At 34.8% G+C, this 24,331-nt stretch overlaps 1 protein-coding gene across 1 annotated transcript in view; it reads left to right on the top strand.

The window, feature by feature from the left end:
* Window positions 1–24,331, top strand: part of CFAP47 (cilia and flagella associated protein 47) — a 277,322-nt gene that overhangs the window by 54,242 nt on the left and 198,749 nt on the right. The window contains exons 27-33 of the mRNA XM_039380204.1: window positions 1,975–2,075; window positions 4,135–4,263; window positions 5,010–5,262; window positions 6,049–6,255; window positions 8,845–8,947; window positions 9,240–9,371; window positions 10,104–10,299. Coding sequence (XP_039236138.1) covers window positions 1,975–2,075; window positions 4,135–4,263; window positions 5,010–5,262; window positions 6,049–6,255; window positions 8,845–8,947; window positions 9,240–9,371; window positions 10,104–10,299 — 1,121 coding nt within the window. The remainder of the gene's footprint in view (window positions 1–1,974; window positions 2,076–4,134; window positions 4,264–5,009; window positions 5,263–6,048; window positions 6,256–8,844; window positions 8,948–9,239; window positions 9,372–10,103; window positions 10,300–24,331) is intronic.

Raw genomic sequence — 24,331 nt, 5'->3', positions numbered from 1 at the left:
AATCAGTTGTTGACTTGCAGATCCATCTGCTCATCCTCAATATTTGTATTGTTTGGGTGTATTCATTTCTCTTACTGTGTTACCAGCGGGCAACGAGGCGTGTCCTTGTGGGGTTCTTAGCAGCATGGAACAGGGAGGAGCTTCTCTTGCAGCATCACCATGACCTCTGAGGGATTTATTTGTACACAGATGTTCTGTTGCAGTGGCTGTTCTTTATATTCCAGAATGTGCACTTAGTGTTTTTGCTTTGAGTAGTATCACTTGCGGAATTTGGATAAGTAGTTAAGCTGTACTGCAGTTGTTCTCAAGCACACTTTTGTGTTTCATTACTGTGCAAGTTGGAGCATGAATGAAAATTTGGCATATGCCCAAATCTCAAACCAGCACTGAGGATGGAGATGGCTGAGGTACCACAGTAAAGTCATGGGTTGGAAGTTGGCAAAGTTTTCTGTGTTGTCATTATTGATCCTGCGTGTCTTTAAATGGCTTGGTAAAGTTAGAAAAAACAAGCTCTGACACCTGGTTTGAGCATGTACAAATATGCATTTTGTGCATATAGATACATGTTGATATACCTCTTATAGCCATCTGTCCTGCTCCTGAGATTTCTGCTGAATAAAAGCAGAAAGGATGACATTAGCTAAAAAAATACTGTGCTACAAGGTGTAACTGGCCAAGACCCTTGTTCCAATAGGATTGACATGTCCTATGAACAAGTAAAATCGTTGTAGAGCTGGATTATTGATTTAAATAGCTGTTAGCTATGAAATTGGAATTCCAATTTGAATATTTACAGATAAGAAGGTGGCTATGGATTATATTGGACCCTTTCTCTATTTAAAAAGTTTTCTTGAAAGGGATATCGAAGGAGAGGGAAACATGAAAGAGAAAATTACTTTCTGGTAGTTTTAAAACATTTCTGTTTTCCTTGATTTTCTATAAAAAAAGCAGTAAAATCTGATTATGTCATATATAAATTAATCTGAAAGGTCTTGTGATAGCTTTTAATGTTAATCTAAATTTACAATAAATAGGAATCTCTCAGTATTTTATTTGAAGAAAATAAAATATTCTGTGCAAGGTACATTTCCAATATGCATAATTGTCAATATATTAAAGCAAGATGGATATCAGCATGCTGTGTGAATTATTAAAATACACTTTTCTTTGTATTTTTGACAGCTTAGTCAAAACAGTTAATTAACATTCATGTTAGTTAATAAGTAAATGTGGAGTGGAGTACAAACGCAGCTATTTAATAACATAGGACTAAGCTCAGTTTAATTACCTGTCAGTTGCAATGAGCTAAGAACATGAATACAGATGGCTAACAGGGTTCCATTGATGGCAATAATTTGCTTGTTGACTGGACTCAGAGATTGAGGTGAAGCACGAAAAAAGGATTAAAAGGGGGATTGCTGCACATTAATATAGCTGCTACAGATAGTACAGACACTCTAGTGAACATTGAAGCATGAACATCAATTTCTATTATATTGAAGCAATTGCAGTCAATATCTTCTTGTTTTTAAACTGAATTTATTTATTTTTAAGTATTTATTTTGACATTTCTGCAAAGTCTTACAGAAAAAAATGATATATCAAAATAGAAGTTACTTTTCAAGAAAACTTCCCCTGTCAAAAGTTATAGGACACTCATAAATGTCAGCCGTGATTTTGATATTTTGTTTTCTTTTTAGAGAGACAGAGTTAATTCATTTCTTGAAATCTCTGCTAACTCTTTCAGACTGATGATACACCTGTACTCATAGTAAAACTATGAAGTGGAAGTACTACACTAAACCTCAGCACTTTGATAGGTGCACTCCCACCTGTGCAATCTCCTGTTGAACCACTACAGAAGAGTGGAGGAGTTGTCTGGACACCTTCATTCTGTCTTTTGTCCTTGTGCTGAAATGTCTCGATTACCATTGCTAAATAGAAAATGGTAACTTCTGTGTTTTGTTTTCAAAGGTTCTCAATTCAGATTGCAGCAACAGCAGAGAATTGTCTTCTTACTTTATACCCATACTTGGCATTTCACTGCTCTGATCAAAAAATTACCTTGAGAAGCCGTAAGTAGTCAACAATCGACCTCTGAAATTATATTATGTCCAGTAGTATTATCAATGTTTTCAGGGTTATAACAGGAATGTGATCATCAAGATGGCACTTTTCCTCATTAATTTCAGGGGGATACTGCAATTAATTTTTTAAAACAATTTAATAACTTCAGTTTTCCTGTTCAAAATGAGGAAAATATATAAATGATTAGGTATTGTTTATTGAAAAAATATTGAACAAACCTAAATTTTACAGGATGTTTTGTGAAGCTTTTATTGTGAGTAGAGAGTATGGTCCAAATAATAGAGTATAAATTTACTTAATTTAAGTTGTATTGATAGACAGTGATCATATATTTTGAAGAAAGCCACATGATATTTTTTTTAAATATGATCATTATTTGCCTCTCGTGAATTATTTTCAGGTTTTTTTTTTAATTGCTGTCGTTGAAGGGTGAATGGCACAGTCATATTTTAAGTCCTAATAAAAGCCTGTGATCAGAGAGCAGAAATATTTTTGTAATATGTCTCCCTGCCTGCCACCCTCTGCCTGCCTCTCTGTCTCTATATCTCTGCCTGTGTCCCCCATGCTGACCCCATCTCTGCCTCAGTGATCTGTAATCTCTTTACGTGTGGCTGTGCTTATGGGAAGAGATTAGGATCATTGTTTAATTCAGGTTGGAAGGGATCCCTGGGAGTCATCTAGTCCAACCTCCTGCTCAAAGCAGGTTCAAGTATGGGGTAAATAATTGTATTTTTTTGGTAGCTGTTGGGATCTGCTATGTTTTGATTACAGAGACAAGACTTTCAGGTAAGCAAGTTAGTCCTTTGATCTGAAACAGATTTAGCTTTAAACAACGAATTCTAAGACTGCATTAACTTAAAATAAGTGTGTTATTTGGAGTATTTAAGAGAAAAGAGAATTAGTACTTGTTCAAAAAGGGATTAGCAAAAAGACAGACAATGTTTTGGGGTTTTTCTCTGCTATAGACTGTAGTTTTGGTACCATATCTTTCAGGGATTATAACACAATAAAATGAAGATAGGAAAGTGGGAGGAAGTATTATCTCCTATTAATGTGTATTTTTTTTATTTATTTTTCCTTGTTTTGTGTGACCAATAGACCATTTTTGCGAGTTGTCTTTTTAAGATGCTTTGTAGGTTTCCCTTGAGGATTAAGCCAAAAATGGTTTTATAAGAAATGATCTCCCATTAATGATTGGATATTTCTGTCCTGCATTGATTGCTTATTGGTTTGTTCACACTATCAGTTTGTATCAATTTTGAAGCAAGTCATTACCACTAAATTCTTTGAGTCTTTTTATGTGTTTTTTTATAGACTATTTTGGTGTGAAATGGACTTTAATATGACCAAACCATATCTTTGAAAGCTGTTCAGGAAGGCTTTGCTTCCACTTGGACACCATGCTCTTGTTTTACAGCAATTGCTCCAGATGATACAAATAACAATGCCAGCAATCAAATGTCAATCATACAGAGTTTTCCCTTCTCTTAGTAGTGTGTTTACTTCTCTAGAAACTACACTTGGTTCCTCTTTTGTTCTGGACTGACATCAGAAGTAGCTGGCAGAGGGTCCTCTAATCCTATCATAGGCCAACATGAGAATGTCAGAACATATGTTCTTTCAGAATGATGGATTGCTGAAGTTTACTTCTGAGTTTGGTTTCTAAAATATGTGTTGTTGGGTCTGAAAGAGCTTTATAGTGGTATGCTGAGACTCATTACACAACTGTGATCAAAAAGTCCTTAAGAATGTTTTGTTCATGACAGAATTCTTGAATTAGCATTGTTTTGATGGGTGCTTTTCAGCAAGTAGGAAAACTCATCCTGTAAAACATACAGTTAATGGAAAAAATATGCAAGAAACTTTTTTCTGGCCCCCAGTCTAATGACTGAAGGGAGATTTACATGATGAGTCAAATCAGAACTGCTACTTGATTAATTGAAGCATGAAGTAGGAAAATATAGAAGCAGCTATCCACTTATAATCTATTAGAGCACAGACAATAAAATATGTTTTCTCAAGTGCAACTTCCATCTTGTTTTACAGACTGTAAAGACAGCAGTAGTGCAGAAGTTGTTATGCATCCGTGTTTTACACCCCAGTCCCCTTCCCACAGTATTTCCTCAAGTTCCTTTGGTGGAACCAGTGGCTCAGACTGTGAAGTTTCTCTGTCAGGTACAATGCAACACATATATTCAATGACCTTGTAAAAAATAAGTATCTTTCCTCCACAATGAGTTGTTTTTTCTTCTTAAATCCCAACAAGCCTTTTTTTATTCACAAAGGTATCAGCTAGTTTAATTTTTGCATCATTTAATGTAACATTAAAACTGCAACAGTGGTAATAAAATACATCTTCAAGGACAGTTACCTAAGTTACTTGTGCTATACAAAAATTATTTGTTTTCCTAGTTATCTTTTCGTGCAATAATATTGTTGTTATGAACTGGTCAGAATCTAGGAGAGAGAAGGCTTAAAAGAGGGGATAAAAGTCCAAAGGCTTATAGATGTGGGCTTAATTATACCTACAGAGTAACTGATAAAGTGTCTGAACACTGATCACTAACTTAGCCATGTTGTGTGATTGGGGTGGGGAACTAGCACTGACTGACTGGCAAAGCTGTACCTATTGGAACTGTATGACTGTTTCTTTAAGATTGCTGTCTGTGGTTTTGTAAGCCATGTCTGAGTTTATTTTTTGCTGTTTGGGTATTTTTTTCTTTGTTTCAGTGGTTTGTTCTATTCCCAAGACATGTGCATGCCAATTGTTTACTCCCAGAATAAGCTGATCATTTGTTGTCTGAATTTTTTTTGGTTTTTTTTGGAAACAATTGTGTGTTAAATATTTTTGTACTAGACAAAAATAGGGAAATAAGGAATATTTCAGGATTTCTTTTTTTGTGTGTGTGTGTGTCATTCAGAGGTGGATACTGCTTTTGAAAATGAGAGTGCTGAATATGCCAGTGAAGACAGTGAAGTTGTAAGTGAAGAGAGTGAAGTTGTCCGTCGAAGTCGTAGGGAAAAAAATAAACTTGAATTATCTCTTTCTCCTGATGAAGATAAAGAAGAGTACATCTTCTTTCAAAAGACTATAACTGCTATTAAGAGTTGGTTCACGCTCTTTGGCTGGCCTAAGGGACAGAATCCTATTTCAATACCTCATTCACTGAGATGGTAATTAATATCTGCTTACAGAATACTCATGTCTGTCTAACAAAATGTTGGCACATATGTACTAAAGTGTTTTGGATACGATCTAAGGAATATACACACACTCTAATGTACAGTTTTCTATTAAAATTATAGCTTATATGTGCTGCTTATATGAAAATGTCATCCAGGGGTTATTTTTAACTTTCTGAAATATATTTTCAACTATCATGCTCTGGCATGTCAAATGCAGTTTATGTTAAATAGGCAGTTCAAATTATGTCACCCTCTGAACTGAAATTGATTCTTTTCCCAGAATGAACACAGTTCTAACCATTGTCCCTTCTTTGGTGGCATAAGTGGTTTAACAACGTCATTTTTTCCTCACATGATCTAAAGATCAAGAAACATATGGGATAGAATATTTCATAGTCTTGCAAACACCATGGACATAAATCAGTCTTAGTGGCATCACTCAACTGACCTTATCTAGCTTGCTGCTAAATAATGATGAAGCCACTTTTCTGGGACACAAACACATAGACATTTATAAACATGATAGGAATCAAAGTTATGTTTGGCAAAAGCATTGACAAACACGAATTTATGTATGAAGTATTTCACATACACAAATATTACATGCACTTCAAAATTCTTGAAGTTCTGTAAAAAGGAAAAATTGCTATACTTTTCGACCTTCCTGCTGCTGTTTTTAATGCATGGCCTATTAAACTTAACATTCTGATACGTGTAATTTTAGATCATTTCGTGCATTTAAAAGAATAATATCAAAGGCTTTTTCTCTCTTAGCGATGTGTGTAAAGTCCAGACGACTATTTCTCAAGATAAGGTTTTTACGCGAAACCTCAGCAAAGATAAGGGTTTTTGTGAGATGTTATTCCATCTGTATGGAGAATCATTACCAGGCTTTGCAGCGAGCCAGTTACTGTCCCGTGATCCAGTAGAACGAATGTTACAGCTCCACTGGCAGCATTCAGCACTGCTTTCTTTCCTCAAGTAAGTACAAGTATGATGAAATATGCATTCATCCATCTTTTCTTTCCGCTCTTTTCAATTAGCATAGTTCAAACATGATTCCAACTGAATGGTGTACAGTAGGTTTTCTTTGATACTTTTTTTTTTTTTTTTGGTGAGGTAAGATTTATGTATTATGACCTTTAATTTGTTTTTACCAAGGTTGTCCTCTGCAGTTTACACTAATCAAAGTGTCCTTTGGAAAGTTATATTCGACACAGAAATTCCACAGGAACTCTGCTTCCTTTATTGCAAAAGAAGATGACTCTCAACCTCAATACTTAGGCAGACTCAGTAGATGGTTAGATTAAGTTTTTCATTAATGTTCTTACCATTCCACTGATGTTCTTGGTGGAGCCTGATGGCTCTTCTGTGCAGTCTCCCCTTTGAGCTTTTTCTGGACTCTAGGAGTCTTGAAACTAGCATAAATGGTGGGTTTTGCACACTTTAAAATGATGAGTTTTGGGGTAAGTGGATCCCAACCCTTTTTGTTATGCATAACAGCAATTGGAAAGAATTACTTAGGTGTTTTTAAGGTGGTTACTTGGGAATTTTTTAAAGCTTTTTAATAGCTAAATTTTAATAAACGGCTTCAGTTTTACTGAGTTTTGTCTGTTAAGTCACTGGAGTATTCAGAGCAGAATTGAAGCAACAGCCAGTTGGTCAAGGCTAAGTCAAGCACCTGTTGTACACAGAGTGGCAGTTGTTGAAGTCTGTTGATTAGACATGAATTAGTAATCCATAACAATCTGAGAAAAACACAGGTTTTCATAGGAAAGCAGTTCTAGCTAAATTCCTGGGCTTATCTGTATTTTGATAATCTTGGAGGTCTTTTCGAGTCTGAACCCTTCTATAATTAAATTTGTACTCAGTATGTGCTTAACATTACCACATCCTGTTAGTTTCCTGCCTCTTCTAGTTTATGTGAATCCTTTAATATTTCTTCATTCCTCCTGATTTATGAATATACTTTTCCTACTTGTACATTTTAGGATCATCTAGAATATTTGCATTTCTTCATGGGTGTTTATAGATCATAGAACAAAAATGTACAATATCTATACTGCTGTCATGACTGTCTGTAGTGATGATAAGACTTCTAGAGCCAGCTGAGATATGAGTAATTTATCTGTGATCTGCTATCCCTGCATGTTTATTGTGATTTGTGGAAAGTCAGCAGACAGTTCTTGGATTTCTTCCACCAACCACTACTTTCTTGTCAGCATAATTCCACTTGTCAAGGCAGGTGGATGTTGCTCACTGTTTCAGGAAACATTCCAACTATCAGTTTTATTGTCCCCCACTCAGAGGATTTCCTTGGTGCATTACCACAGCAGTAAAGGAAGAGCTTGGGTATTTTATAGTACAACTAAGTTTTTGCAAGTCCTGTGTCTTGAGGAAAAATGTCTTAACAGTGTGAAAATATTGATCTTGGAGAGCTGGCATCAGCTTAAATATCCACCTGAATGAAGAGGAATTTTTTTGAAAGAATGTTCCTCAGTAGCAAAATGCAGCCAATTATGAGAACATTCAGTTATATAGAGCTTTACTGTGATGACATGTAACCTTGTTATGTAGCATTTCCTGGAAAGAAAATTGTAGATTACACCTATTCCCATGTACCTTCCAAGTGAAAACATCAAAAGGAAGATAGGATACTTGAGAAGATTAATATTTTATAGATTCCAGTCTTTTATTATTCGGGAAGAGCTGAAAATTAAAATGGTTTTCATTGGACAGAGTCTATGGGTGAATGAAAAATGGAAATTTCAGACATGGTAAGTTTTAGAACCAGACTATTAACTTGATGCTGGTTTTGGGTCTCTGAATAAAGTATTTTTGTTTTTAAAAACATGCAAATAATTGAATGAAACATGACATTTTAATAATATGAAAAGATAATGTCACCATGTAAAGTATGGAAACTGAGATTATACTGTTACTAGAAAAGTATAATTCTATGGGAAGAGAAATAAGTTGTCATGATCCAAATTTTGAACTGACATTTGACTTTTAATGTGTAAAGTAAATTTATGTTGGACTATATGGTACCAGAAAAGTAGGATCACTTCATTTAGATGAAAGACTGGTTATATAACAAGAGAAGTTAGTTTGACTTTTATTCACTTTAACCATGTCAAAACCACAGAGAACAATTTAAATCTAGTTACAGTATGATAATCTTCCTGATCTAAAAGACAGGAAGCTTTTCTGCTCCCCTGAGAAAAACAAAAATTCTTCATTGTTTTCTCCTTTCCAGCTCATTTGCTTAAACTGTGTCATTTGAGGTAAAGAATAGTCTTTCTTCGCTTGAAAATTAGTTTTTTTGGTATTCATTCTAATGCAGTTGCCTTTTTCTTCTACAATTACTTTTCCTATTGCATTTATTAGCAACTTGAGAAGGGATGGCAGGTCAGTTTAGCGGTTAACAGAGTTTTGAAATACCTTCACTTACACCCATAAGACTTCCAGTATGTATGTGTATGTGAGTGTATATATATCTATATATCTATATATCATAAAAACAATTATCTTTTCTACCTATTAACTTTTCCTGCTTTACAATTTCAGAAGCCTAGGGGCATATCTTCCTCATGTTATGCCAGAATTTCTGCTTGAACCTGAAGATTACAAGATATGGATTAAAGTGAAAAAAGAAAAAACTGCACTGAAGGTAAGCTGTTCCTTTTTTTTTCCTTTTCTTTTTCTTTTTTTCTTTTTCTTTTTTCTATCTTGTGTGTTGCTTCTATTTCCTGATTGCTGCTTTCAACTCCTGTCAATTCTGTATTGTAGCTCTTATTCCTGAGATAGTGGCAAACTGTAAATGGTTCTACTGTTGGTCACTATTGCACTATAGTAGATGTTACCAGTCATTTATGCCACCGATGCCTTATTGTCCTCTTGTGAATTTCCATCCAAACTGCTGAAATGAATATGGAAAATAAATCCCATCCCTTTTTCTGAAGGCGGAGTTGAATATGGGAGATGTGAAAAGCTCAGACAGATTTAGTGACAAGAATATATTCGTCCTGGAGGACAACACATTTGAGGCAGTGAGCAAACGAGCTTGGACAGATGTGCTACTGCAGATATACAAGGTAAACCTCAGATATGTTTGCTACAAAATTTCGAGGAACTGATGGCCAAAAACTTTGTTTTGAAAAAGATCTGTGGTATATTCCGTGTTTGTTTGTTTGTTTTTTTTTTCCAAACAGATCTGTAAAACTAAAAATACTTTTAGGTATTTTATTTCTCTCTATCAGAGAAGGAAAAAGGAAGAGTGAGAACATTGTAGTTTTCATAGTTCTAATACTTTAACAGTGAATTAACATGTTCCTACTAGGAAATGTTATATTAGTACAGTCTGTATTTTGTAGAATATGACAGACTTGGTGCTCTGACCACTTTCCTGGGGAGCCTGTTCCAGTGACCGACCACCACTGAGTGCAGAACCTTTTCATGATATCCACACTGAACATGCAGCTTCATTCCCTTTCCTTGTGTCTTGTCACTGGTCACCAGAGAGAGGAGATCAGCCCCTGTGCCTCTGCTGCTCCCCCTGAGGAACATGTAGACTGTGATGAGATCAGTCTTCAACCTTTTCCAAGCTGAACAAACCAAGTGATCTCAGCTGCTTCTCTGCATCTTGCCCTGGAGACATTTCACACCTTGGTGTTGGGTAACGGTTGTGTGGATGCTAATGTGTAAACTCTTTAACCTTTTCTATATTAGAAGGGCTTTTGTTTTTTGAATTTGATGCTTATTTTTAATCCTTCCACTCGAAACTCTTTTTACAATTCATGCTTTAAAACACGTTTTTATCATTTCAGGTGTTTGTTCTTCGACGTGTTTCTTCCCATAGCAAAACTGACCCATCCAGCTTGGAAAGCACGCAGAACATGCCAAGAATAAAACCAGAACCTTTATCCAGTAATATATATTCTTCGTATGAACGAAAAATCCTCACCTGGTTGAATAACAATTATGAGACAAATCGAAAAATTGTGTGGAAAGATTGTCAAAAAGGTGAGAATTCTTTCACTATGCTCTTCCTTCTAACACTCCTTTTGTAGACTTTTACAGTTATTATTCATAGAGATACATAACAACTTATCATCGACAGTATGTTTTGGGGGATAAGTCACTGTCTGCCCATTTGTATTTCTTTTTCTTGCGTTTCTGTGTTCCAAGAACAGCATCTTTTGACCAGCACTGTTTATGATAGACCTTCTGTGTTGTTTGTGATCTTACCGTTTTTAACTAGGCATAAAGGGTGAAGTGTTGTGAACCTTTTCACTTTCTTCTTTCTAATTTCTGACATTAACTGACATTAACTAACAGTAATTACTTTATCCTAATTTTCCTGTTTATACTCACAGAGTTGTTAGTATTTGTGCTTGTAGTGGTGTGTTTGAGAGCTAGCTTTTCAGAATTTTTAGAATTTTTGTGTGTCCTTTATTCCAATGACATTTAGCAAGGTAATAGAGACTAAGGTTCCAGATTATAAATCTTGTCCTACTTGCAAGAGCAATTTGACTCTCATGATTACTTGGATAAGGTTAGATAAAATGATCTTTTTCATTTAAGACTGATCTAGCCATTTCTGATATTCAAATCTGATAAAACTGTTCAACCCCTAGTAATTATTACTTCCTTTTCCTTGTATGATTTTCCCCTTTTGCTTCTTGACCCTAACTTCATTGCCTTTTTCAGCATTACTTTGAATGGGTAGTGAACACCTAAAAAGGCCAGTCTGATGTTGAGCAGGGAAGGCCTCCAGAATGGCTCATAAGCCACGTACAGAAAAGGTTTTCTAGTGTTATTTTTACTTTGAGTGATTTCTGACCTGTCTGAATTATGGATAATCTATTTGCATATCATCTTCCAGAAGTCTCACTTGGGCATATGCTTTGAATATCCCTCTGCTTCTCTTCCTTTACTGTATAGAAGCAAATTAAACTGGATATTCTCAAATGTGTTGAATAATTCTGCTGATAAGGTTGAAAGGTCAGTCTATACCCCTGCATCCAATAGAAATGGATTTCTAGCTGTCAGCTCCTAGCTTATGATTAACTCAGGGAGCTTCCTAGTTAAAGTAACATGCCCTACAGTAGGTATTTGCCATGTATTATTTTTTGTTTTCTGTGTCTAATGGAGCTGTCTCACAGATGCAAGCACTCTGCTCTGCTGGGTGTTATCTGAGTCCTGTGTGTATAGGTGACAACTTGCAGAGAGAATGGCTATATCTGGCCAGTGTTGTGGCTCCTCATAAATGCTGCATGGATGTATTCCTCATCCCAACTGTTTCCCCTCTTTATTGTGGGCTTCAGTAATACAGATGTGGAGGCATGGCTGACCTTGTTCTGGTCTGTGGGAACTCATGGGGAAGAATGTAAATGTCCAAATGCATCTTATTTAGCATTAAAATTTTAATTGAGTTATAATCTCTAAAGATGAGAGGAGTGAACCTAAACCCTTAAGTCCAGATCTAGTGGACGCTACTGGACCAAAAAGCTCCAAATGTCCAAGTGGAATATGTACAAATAATGCATTTTAAGGAGTGAATTATTGCAAGTGTTGTTTAGAGTATGTAGTTATGTAACAAATTACAATATTAAAATGAGTATTTTTAATAAGTCATCCTATGGTTGTCAGCAATTGTAAAGTAAGGGTTTTTTTTTGCAATTATTTAGTCCTAAAGGCTTCTGAAAATTGACACCCAAAGAGAACAATTTAATTACAATATTAGGGTTCTCAGAAAATTTGATAAATCATTCTGATTGTGCAGATAACTCAATAGGTTGATGCATTAATTTGTGCAGATGTGGTTGTAGCTTTGACTCTAGGTCACAGGTGAAAATGAATTTTGTGGTTACTGCCAGAGGACATTTATCTGCGTTACAGTTATCTCTTACAATTTCACTTAATTATACTTTACTGCTTTCAGAGAAGTGCAAGATTGGAAGGAGGAGACTATATATGTTTCTCTGTGTGGGAAATTAGAGATACTGCCTTGCTATATCAACTTCTTTATAGGTTTTTTGGTTCATGAGTTCTATATTCTGTTGCTGTAGGGAACACAGAAACAGCTTGGTGTATGCACATAAGCATGCCCTTTTATTTTGCTTCTGTTTCCATTTCTCTCACAAAACTGCATAAATGAGCATTACTGAAGATCTAATAACCAAAAAAGAGAAAATTCTGAAAAATTGTAAATTCATAGTATGGCTGTTATACCTTTGCATTACCAAAGTTCTTAGCTGTGTGACCTTTTGTTCTGTTCCACAGATGACTTGCCTCAATATGTCTCTGAATCCTCTGTTTTAACCTTCACTTTCCTCTTACTTGCTTTGCTTTTATTGCCTCAGAATGAATTGGTGTCTGCTGCTGTGCTGTTCTTTTGGCTAAATGGGGCAGAGAATCTGATGGCAAAGGGCACAGAAAAGACTTGAGATACTCAATGCCTTCTTCTTTACCTTAGTCTTTACTGGCAAGGCTGTCACTGAGCAATTCCAGGCCCCCTAGGTGAATGGGAAGATCTGGAACAGGGAAGATTTAGCCTTGGTAGAGTAGGATTAGATTAGCAAGCATTTAAACAAACTGGACAAACACAAATCCAAGGGACCCAATAGGATGCACCAACAAGTGCTGAGGGAACTGGCCAATGTCATTTTGGGGCCATGCTCAGTGACCTTGGAAAGGTCAGGACAATCATGGGGGAAAGTTTGGGAGAGGTTTGGAAGAAATGTCTTTCCTATCTGAAGGAAGGAGAATCTGGGAAGTTACAGGCCAGTCAACCACGTTTTATTTCTTGGGATGGAGTAAACGATCTTTGGAAACATTGCCAAACACACAAAGTATAAAAACCTTCTTGTGAGTCATCACCATAAATTTACAAAGGCAATTTAATTTACAAATCATGCTTGATTAACCTGATTGCCTTTCATGATGACATGACCAGCTCAGTGGACAGGTGGAAGGCAGTGGATGGTTTTATCTCAACTTTAGCATGGCTTTAGCATTCTCATAAAAAAAAATGATGAAGTGCAGGCTAGTTAAGAGGCCAGTGAGTTGGAATGAAATTAGGCTGAACTGCCAGGCTTAAAGGATTATGGTCAGTGAGTGGCACAAAGTCTGGCTGAGGATTGGTGACCAGTGATGTCCCTCAGGGTCATTAGACTGAATTTGTTGTTTAAGCTCATACGCTGCAGAAGGGCTTATGTATCTTAGCAGATTTAATGTCCTGATATACTATTGGTCCTTTAAGTTTTATGATAAGGTTAATCATCAAATTTATACTCAGATATTGTGACAATTTTAAGTTACATTAGCTTTAAATTAAGCTTAAACAGGCTTTTTCAGAGGAAGTTAAAAGTGTCATAAGGCAAAATGTCAGTCAGAGTATAGTAAGTGTTCATACAACTCAGCTGAAAGTCCCAAATATCCTCAGTTTTGTATTTTTGTTGTTATTTGCTTAATATCACTAATTTTAAGAGAAGAATTAGGTTGTTGGGTTTTTTAAAATTCTTACTGCAGTGCAGATCAGAGAGCAATTACCACTTTTCTTAATATTTATGTACCTGCATATTACTATCCAAAGACTCTGCTTTGAATACTTAACCCCGACTAGCAATATGTCTTCACCATGGATCTGCTTTCAACTCAAACCAGTCTGTTGGGTGATCAATTCTCACTAAATAAAGATCTATCCAGGCCACATTTCTCTGTCTTTCCTCTGATATCTTGGCTACTTAAAGTGAAATGTGACAGTGAGACAAGCCTAAGCTACTGCAGCGCAGAGAGGTTTCAAATATACGTCTTTATTACTTCCTTCTAAAGTTGAAGATAATCATGACATTCATCAGAACTGTTCTGTTGCAAGAATTAAGATCTCAATAGCTTAGAGAGAACATTAGCAAGGAGTTTACTATCTCCATATCTTCCCTCCTTACTGCTACTGAAAAATAATTACATTTTAAAAGCACCTATGTTTTGTAAGGGCAGGCTTGTAATATGTCTTATTGACCACAAACTGGAAAGGAATGTTGAAACTTGAGTCCAAACACCATAAAACTTCAGAATGCAGCTTTGCCTATTGTGCTGAGACTTTAATTATACGTGAAATGTAAGAGTCAGTGCCCACTTAAGGCATTATATCGGCAATAGTAATGATAGCAGAGGAAGCATTAGTTATTTGAGTGTAATAAATATTCAGGTTACCTTCTACTGTTCCTTATTTCACATTTTTTTCAACATTTCTCTCTGAAAGACTGACTGCTAATAGCATGAGAAAGTAAGAGTCAGGAAAAACTCTTAAAAAGTTGCTAGAGTATTGGAATGCTGTAATTCAAATCCTGTACTCCCTAAACAGTAGGAAACTTTGCAGATTAGTGAATTAAGTGGCCACCTGAGAAGCTGTATGTCTCTTCCTTATTAATTATGATTCTTACCATGGTGAAAAAGTTAAATTATGTTTTGGGAAATAAGGGATGAATGTATCCCAGGAAGATTTTGAAAAGAATAGATAATTCTATGTTTAATAGAAAATTGTTAGAGAATATGACAGCTATTAAATTGAACAATACCTGAACAGTCAACCTACATCTGGGATGCAAAAGCTGTCTCCAGAGTAGATACATCTTCACTTTACTGGAAAATCTTCTTGGAATGAAAATTCTACCTAAGAGGGAAGAGAAATTCTAATCCAGGGCCAGTGTAGGTGTACCTGACGATATTAAACATAGTGGTGTCTCTCAAGAGTCTTATTTTCAATAAGGACGGTTTTGGTTTTGATGCGTTTTATTCACTTCACTGCCAGTGGTTTTTATTTTTATTTTTTCCTAATTTTGATGTCGATTCAGTATGGTACCTGCAGGTAAAAGGTTGAGGAAGGAAATATTTTAGTAAGATTACATATCTTGACAAAATTGTGTGAGAATTAAGTAGAATTCTTGTTTTAAAACGGATTCTGTAGAACTTTTATTTAAGGTTGTTTCTAGCATAGCAGTTAAGAAGTACACTTTTTGCTGTGTTTTAATGAATTTGTCTTCCTCTGTCCTCTGTTCTCTCTCTCTTCTTTCTGCAGTTTTTAGGAAGGATATTTATGGAGTCCATTGATTTTTGCTTCTCAATTTGATAGTTCTTAGAGTCAGTTGAGAAACGAGAGCTAAAGAATACTTTTTGTCTTTGAAGAGTAGAAAGGAAGAATCTTGTGTAATCTCATATAAGATTTTTTCAGTTGAAATCAGTGCAAAACAGGCTTTTACGAATTAATGAATATTGCTTTTTACACAAGTAATAAAAAGGTGAATTAAAGACGGGGAAGTGACTATCTAATGAACTACTATCATTATTATCAAAAGTCTGACTTCCAACAAAATATCACAAGAGAACATTGTTCTTGAGTGATAAATCCTTAAAAATATTTCCTGAAATACAAATTAGCGAAGTTTTAAACCATTTTTCTGTGTTATATTTCATGATTTCCACAGTAGAGCATAAGGATGAAGCATAATATGTAAATATGAAGTCCAATAAGTTAGCTTTTCAGTCTTGCTTGCTTTTCTTTTTTGACTACTCCACGTTTAAGAATTGCATCGTAATTTGTACCCTATAGCTGAAAAACCCACAGGATCATATCAGGATTTTATTTAATAAAAAAGGGGAAAATAATTATTTTCTGAGTTTAAAGTTCATACACCGTTGAGAAATAATCAAAACTCCATGTTTCATTTAACTTTTTATATTTTGGAGTAGTATAAAAAAGCTATTTTGTACAATTGATACTGTCTGGCATTATGACCCTTCAGGGAAATAAAAGTGTGAAGAAAGATAGTTCTCGGAGTCCTATATTGAAAACATTCCAAGTGTTCTTCTTTGGAAAACCGTTAAAAAGATCTTAAAAAAAATTGAAGCCTAAACTCTTAGGTCTCCATATATTTGTGTATATGTTTGTATGTACATATATGCATACATGTATATGTGTGTGTATGTGTAGACATGTATGCTTATATATAAAGCTGTATATAAGTATATATATGTATGCTGACCCTCAAAAACCTAAATGATCTAAGTATAAATAATAAGACAAAATCTTAGGAAGAAATTTAGTCCTTACTTGCAATATATTATGAGATGCCCAGACAGCTCTTCTGCTTTCAGCCAAACAAGGTTGTGTTTGCAGTGTTTGCTAACTGGGTTAAATAAGTGTTCTAATTATTTGTGTAATTAATGCTACTTACTTCTGCAGTGCATGCCAAATATGGAGGTTAAATCTGATATAGGTGGGGTTTTAGTAATACCACCTCAGGTGTTTTGTGAGGAGAAAACTTTTCAGACTATGAGGTTGGAGAAAGATTCTGTTAATTCATTGTAAGTATCACACAATGAAATGTGTTGAGAGCAGTATTTAACTTTTTTTTTACAAAAGATGATGATGCAGGCACTGTAATATTCATTGTGAAGCCAGTATGGAAGCCAGGTCTGCTGTAATGAATCACTGTGATTTACTGCATTTTATCAAAGTGATCTATAAGTGAAATGCCATGATATGACATTACACCCTAAAGGGAAAGGGACCTCCCAAGATTCATAAATGCCATTAAAAAAAAGTAGTGTTGAAGGTGACATTTTAATCTAGAGGTTTTCAGTACCATTCAGTGATTTTAAAGCTAGTTCTCTTTACAAATGGAAACTTTCTGTTGAGAAGCAACAAAATGGTGACTGATATAAGATAGCACTGTTCTTATGTGAAGCATAAAAACCTAAGAAATTTCTCAATTTAAGATATTGTTTGGGATAAGAATCAATGAAAATAAAACTGCATAGGGAGCAAAAGACTATTGGAAAAATTTTTTAGGAGCAGGAAGATAAATGTTCGTGCCTCAGGGTAAAAACATTCTGCAACAGATGGGAATAAATGAGACATATCCTCAGTGTCTCTGTTTTTCTGTCATTGCCCTGTGTGGTGCTTCTTGAACTTTTCTGCTTAGAATTATTATGAATTGACAGTGGTATTAAATCAATCTGTCCCTGATATTTCCGGAGTTTTTGGAAGAATAATTATCAGTGTTGATGAGCAAAAGTCGTAGCATCCTGCCTGATGTAAGAACTGCAATTTGCCTTTTGTCTCTAATAAAAGATTTCTTGTTTTCCATTTTAAGAAAAATGTAGCCACACATTCCATATGTTCTAAAGGCAGATACATTAACTTTGTTAGTCTTAAATAAATTTTAGATAATAAATAATAGCCTTTTAAAAAAGTATTAAAAGGCATATTTTCTCTCATCTTTCTCCTGCTTTTGTATACTTCAGTACCATCATTTCAAACCTTGTGCTGGTTCTAATGTTAGCACTTACAGGAAAGGTTATTGATACATATTTCTTCTGTAAATGTCTGCATTATTCAGTACCAGATTTAAGTACTTGGAGCAGGACTATGGGTGTTATTATAGCTATAGATTTGTTTCACCTCCAGAGATTTTCAGATTCCAGAGCAAGAATTTGTTATATAATATTATAAACCATTATTACTGAAGTAGTTTATATTAAAAGAACATACTGTGATAATTTAAAAGTCTGTCTGGCTTAATATTCTGCCTCCAATAGAAGTTATTTAGAGATGAGTAACAGTTAAAATGTACGGAAATACTTTATACGTATCCTGATTTGAAACTCAAGACTATTTCAGATGGAGGTGGTATTTCTGTAAGGTTCTACTAGATTTTCATTCTGTGAATCTCCTTAATTGTATTTTCAACCTGTGCAGACTTCTAGAATCATACTATTTTGAAGCAGTAAGTAGATTTAATATCTCTCGTGTGTGCAAAATATTTTGTTTTGAGCTTGCTGTTTAATTCTGTAATTGCGTGCTTTCTTTGTTAAATAGCTCAGTGGAGTACACAAATTTGTTGGAAATGTCTAGTTCCTATTCTGTGTCATGCCTACTTATATAGACTGCTGTCATATCGCCATTCAATTGTTAGTAACTCAGTCTAATTTATCAATTTCTTATAAAGACCCATTTCATACCTTTAATCATTAAAGGCCATCAGCTTCAAGATTCTTATGTGAATGTATTGGGTTGGTTTGAAAACTTTTATAGAATGTTAACCTGACTCTATATATTTTTTAGTCTGTTTTTCAGTGACTCAGAATTTGAAAAAAATTGCTTGTGGCTATGTAACAGAAGATTTATCCTTGGCATTTCTTGTGCCTCCTTAGACATATATCAGTTGATTTTGCAACTGATAGTAAGAATTTAACTTTTTTATTGCTTGTGAAAACAGCAGAACAGCTTCACAGGAAATACAGTACTTTATTTAAAGATTTATTGCTATTCTTACTTTTTTATATAAAATAGCTCTTAAACATAGTAGATCGAGCTAAATCTGATCCTTTAAGAGTTTTAAAACTTGGTATAAGACAATTTTTTTTCCTCTGGTCTTCTTATCCACATAATACCAATACATCATACTCCTGCTTATCCAGATAATACCAATGTATCATACTTCTGCATTACAACTTCTTTTCCTTTCCTGATGGAATTTTTGTTTTAAGACTAAGGGTAATTTTATGTGGCCATTTTTTTTCTTCCAGAAGAAAACTGATGTGGTGTTTGTCGTGGAGAAGTTGTTTAAGTGTCTGTCAGAAAGATCATGATTTTTATTTTTTTATTTTTTTTTGGTGTGACTGATACTAAAGAATATTTTCCTCTATGTATTTAGAATGAGATTGGGTATAATTTCTTCCAGGTTTTCAGAAGAGGGGGAAACAGTTTTAAATATTTAATTTTAATTGTTAGCAGTGGGATGTGTCAACCGCTTTGAAACAGTGAAATGTTTAACTGCATAACCATTGGGAAAAATGACTTCAGAGATTGCTGGGAACACTTGATCCAATTAGTAATTTTTTTGGGTCTTTCTTTGAATACTAACACTACCATCACTCTTCAAAGAGATACTTTTTTACTAACTTAGTTTACTGCTTACGTCAGGAAGCCAGTGAGCATCCTGATGGATCAGTTAATAAAAGTGAAACTGGGAAAAATCCCAGAAGGTAGGAAATGAAGAATGAGAAAATTAATAATGTGCTTTATTCTCATGTACAAAGACTAAACTGAATATACCTCTAGTGTACTGGATGGGTATTTGGCTAGGCTGTTAAAAAAAAAACAACTCTGAAAAAGGAGATTCCATGGTCCAATTTAGGCGATATCTGCCAGAAGTTCCCGCTCCTTTCTATTTGAAAGAGTTTCCTCTTGTCTAACATAACCCAAAATTTTCTCTACTGGTGCTTAAGTCCGCCCTTTCCCTTCTAAAATATGATGTGCAATGAATCTACTTTGCTTTTCTAGTAGCTTTACAAATATTTGCAGATTGATATTTTCTGCTTCAGTTTCTCCCTCTGTCCCTTCTTGGTAGAACATTGCCATTCTTTCAGTCTTTCTGTCTACTCAGCTCTGTTTTCTTCTGGTAAACTCTCTTAAGTAATCCATCTCTTTCTTGAAGTTTGGTGCCCACTACTGGCTTTGATACCAGGTGGGACTTTACTAGAACTGAACAGAAGGGAAAGGATTAGTCTACATGCTTGTGATACAACTCTCCTGTTTATGCATCTTAGCAAAATATTTGCTTTTTCTGTAACATAGGAGATTTACTGTTTCCTCTGGATTCTCTTTTACAGAACTTCCCTCTATCCAATTTTCCATCTAGTATTTGTGTAATGAATTATTCTTAATTAAGTGTAGTACGCTGCAAGCATCATTATTGGATTTCATCCCATTTGTTTCAGATCATTACTCCAGTTGTTCTAGATCTTAAATTATAGTCCTTTCCTCATGAGTACTTGCAACTAGTTTTTCTTCCCAAAGACAATTCTTTAACCTGCTTGATATTATTTCCAGACTGGAGTACAGTAATTTTATGCAGTTTCCAAATTGCATATGAAAATATTGGAGAGTATGCAATCTAGGACCTTTTTTGTGGACAACTGATAGGGTTGCTGTTTTTGAGTGGTTTATGCTCCACCTGACAATACCTTTTTCCTATACTACATTTCATTGCTTCTTTATGAGATAGAATGGAATAAAAACCTTAATGAAGTTAAATGTATAGTATTTTTCCTTGATCCATTGAATCATCTGCATGTCAAATAAATAGACCAAATTTTACCTAGAGGAGTTCATGGTAACTTGCTAGCTATTCTGTCAGCAAACAGGTGGTTTGTCATTTTTGTGTAAATTGTTATAGACATTCTCTGGATTATCCCCATTTAGACAATGATTTTCTTATCTTACAATAAAATCGTGAGGCTTCAAATCTAGTCATACGAATGTAAAAACTTTTTTTTTGTTTTTGTGAAAAATAAGAGATTATGGCAAAAAAAAAGAAAAGCGTTGCAAAACGCTGTAACCATGCTACTGGTTCAGCAGGATAAAACCAAATTCAATCCAAAGAATGACTATGAAGATAGTTTGCTCTTTTCATTCTCTTTGTGGGCAAAGAGAGTGAAAACATTCCCACATAAATTTTAGTTTTGACAAATCTGATTTTTCTACATTCAGGATGAATTAGGAGTGACACTATGTATTAAGTAATTGATGTAAAATGTGTTGCAGGGACTTTTTAAAGGCCGTATTTAAAACAAAAATAAATGGATCTGACCTTTTAAAATAAATGAAAATAAAAAAAAAAAAAAGAGGAGATGACTAATTAGACTGCCATGGCAAAATGTTGCTGCTTCTATCTGGAAATGAGTTTGTTTATTCTTTCTGTCTTTCTTTCTAACGTGAACAACAAAGGCAGTGTGTCTTCAAAGGTTGGTTTAACCTGTCACAAGAAAGATGAGGACAATGCTGTTATGCTTGGTTACTAAATGTATGCAGTATGATACTATAACAAGTTAAAAAAAGAGTTTCCTATTAAAAAAAAAATACACACAGGAATTAAGTTAGTCCAAAATCACTGAATTGACTATGAATGTTGCTTCACTCCTCACTGAGTGAAATGAAATGAACCGAAATGAAACTCCTCTCATTTTAGATCACTTACCTCAAGGTCCCTTGTAGTATATTTTTAGGTTTCCATAGCCATAGTAAATGTTGCACTCATAAATGATTGCACATTCCCTCCAAGTTAAGCCTGCTTGGTTATTGTTTTTTATGATGAATTTTCACCTATTGTCATGGTGTGACAGAGAACAAAACATGGGTGATTGGGTCAGGATACTGGGGTTTATCATAGAACCAGCTCACCCTGTTTGATAGTTTCGCACACTCAGTTGCTTTGCACAGCGCTCTGTTCACAGGGCCTTGAATTCCCTCTGTGCCAGGGAGATCTGAGAACATCAGGAAAAAGTCATGTGAGTTCATGCTGTGCTGCTGCTCATAGACACCAGTCTAGTGTCACTCTCCACATCCATTGGCATCTCTCTCTCTGAATCTTTCTATCTTCCCACTTCTTCAGGATCTTTCCCACTTCCAACGTCTTTTCTCCAATTATGAACATCTTCACCTTCTTTCCAGTCCCCTGTTGTCTCTTTGAGACAACTGATTCTTTTTGGATATGCTTCTTTTTGGCCTCTTTCTTTTCTTAACTCCAAGTCCCCAGATTTCCCAATCTAAATAGTTTATGTGCAGAGCACAGTTCATGATCAGCCTGAGGCTTCTGTCTCACTCCTCTTCGTTAATGGGAGAACTCAGAATGTGGCATTTTACTCTTGGTGTTATCAAAATTTGCAACCAGTCCCTATGGGAGGCAGCTAGCAAGTAGCAGGAATCTGTCTCAGAAGTCAGAAGTTAAATTTTGGACAATTTCCTCTCCTGTTCCCCAACCACACAGTTATCTGTTACCTGTTAGAGTTTGTGTTTTAATCTATTTTGGGCCTACAACACCCATCAGTCAGGTTTTCATCATGACATTGGCCAAGAATCTTTAAGATCCACTAGTAATTTTTTTTTTTCAAGAAGTCCCAATATAAGTGAAATTCAATTTATTTACATGCCCAGGGGAAAATGAGGTATCCTGAGTAATACTTCTGATTTCCATTGTTTATTTCTACAAAAATTGACTAATTATATTTAAAAACTTAATTACTGTGGAGTGGTTAGCTGGCAGATGTTCTGCTAGATTTGGTGTAATTAGGAAAAATACATTATGTTTTCTGACTAATTTATTCACAAGCATTTGAGATAAGTAGGTTGATTGATAGCAGAAGGATTAACTGAAAAACAAGAAAAATGCTTATAGAAGTATTTAATTAGTTAAAATGGGAAAATATTCCACCTCATGGGATTTTTTCTTTATGCTCCAACTTACGTAGATTGTAAAGCTGTAGTTCAATAAATGCTTTTTGAACAATAGTGCCACCATGTTTCATTTCCAGTGACACATTTACGTGCCTGTATTGCAAACTGGATTGAGTGATCCAGACTAAAAATTAAGGAAAATTTCTTTTTAAGCCAGCTTTATTCCCACACCCATTTTGCTGGCACACAGACAATTCAATCAACATGAAAGAAAGGATTTGAAGACACAGGAAACTACACAGGGACTATGTGCAGTGTCCCTGCCTGTGAAGGGGGGTTGGAACCAGAGGATCTTTAAGGTCCCTTCCAACCCAAACCCTTCTGTGATTCTGTGATGCTAAGGACAACTGGAATTGCTTAAATGTGCTCTTGTAATATTTCCACCAGAAGACTAAAGGCAGCAAATTTAAAGTAAAAGTTAAAGTCGAATAAACAGTAAATTTCATTTTTTGTTCAAAGCATATGATTTAGTGATTTCCATAACCAGGCTGAGCAAAACAATCTAGATGACTAACCATAAATAAAATTCAATATTGGACTTTATAAAGTAGAAGTAGTTAATTTTAGACAGTTAAAAATAAAAGTGTGAAGATGGTGATTTATTAAAAATACCGATATTGTGTGCTGAGAGTCTGAATTCTATTAATAAAAAAAAAAAGACAGTTTATTGATTTTTGATAGGTACCAACGATGATCAATAAAATGATGGATTTATATTAGAAAGACTGACTTTTTAGGAACAAAGTAAGCTTTTAAAAATGTATTTTGCTATTTTTAAAGTATTTTTCTTGCAGTGACTGCATCAAATACTTTAGAAATAAGTGTAAGCAGAATACCAAAGAGGTGGGATGAAATTAATATCTCCTGCTGTAGATATTTCTAAGATAGAGGTCTGAATTTAGTTAAAATTAGTACTGTTCCAATTTAGTTGTTGAGGCCCATATTTGCTATAATCAGTTCCTGTCACAGGTAATGTGGAGATGCTATATATCCTGTCAGACTTAATCTTTTGTGCCTTCCAATCTGGAATTATCAAGGATTCCTAACCTGTCAGTTTTCTGCTTGAAAAAAAGTTGTTTCAGTTGAACAATAAGGAAAAGAATGCTTTGAAAAAGTGAAATTTTAATACATGTTGTAATTTTGATTTGAAAACTTATAGAAAATGAAATAGTAATTCAAATATTCTTTTAAATACCTTTTTTTTTTAATGAGCATACATTTAATGAATATTTAGAATAATATTTAAATTGACTCACAGCTTGAACATAAAAAAATAAGGGATTTTGGACCAAGCCTAAACATCACCACACTGAAGAAGTGGCAGACTAAAATCATTACCAATGTCACAGATTTAAGCTCAGATGGATTTACATACCTTTGTTGCTAAGCTTGTGCAGCATCTGTTCCTGTTTCTTCTTGCTAAAGCTGTATGAATATGCTGAAGTATCTACAAAGAGTTGATGAGAAGTGATAGATATTTGAAGTTTTTCAGATACTGAGTCACCTGTAGTCTATAATTCTATTCTTGTGTTCAGTAATGAAAGATAGATTTTGCTTAGAATATGGTACAGGACTTTGTTGTAGGCTGAACTAATTTTTTAAGAAAGTGTAATAGTGAAGTGAAACCTGTATAATTGGTCCTATATGAGAAAGCATGATCCCAGTCTATCTGAAAACCTTGCCAGTGGCTGAAGTCAAAAGTATTTCCTGAATTTGGGAGCTTGGACCTGAGACAGTAATGGAAACACAAAA

This window comes from Pipra filicauda, unplaced genomic scaffold, assembly GCF_003945595.2.
Source record: "Pipra filicauda isolate LSUMZ 115617 unplaced genomic scaffold, ASM394559v2 scaffold18_size4552066_pilon, whole genome shotgun sequence".
In the NCBI taxonomy this organism is placed as follows: domain Eukaryota; kingdom Metazoa; phylum Chordata; class Aves; order Passeriformes; family Pipridae; genus Pipra; species Pipra filicauda.
Note: the sequence above shows the minus strand (reverse complement) of the source record. Positions and strands in the feature narration are given on the sequence as shown.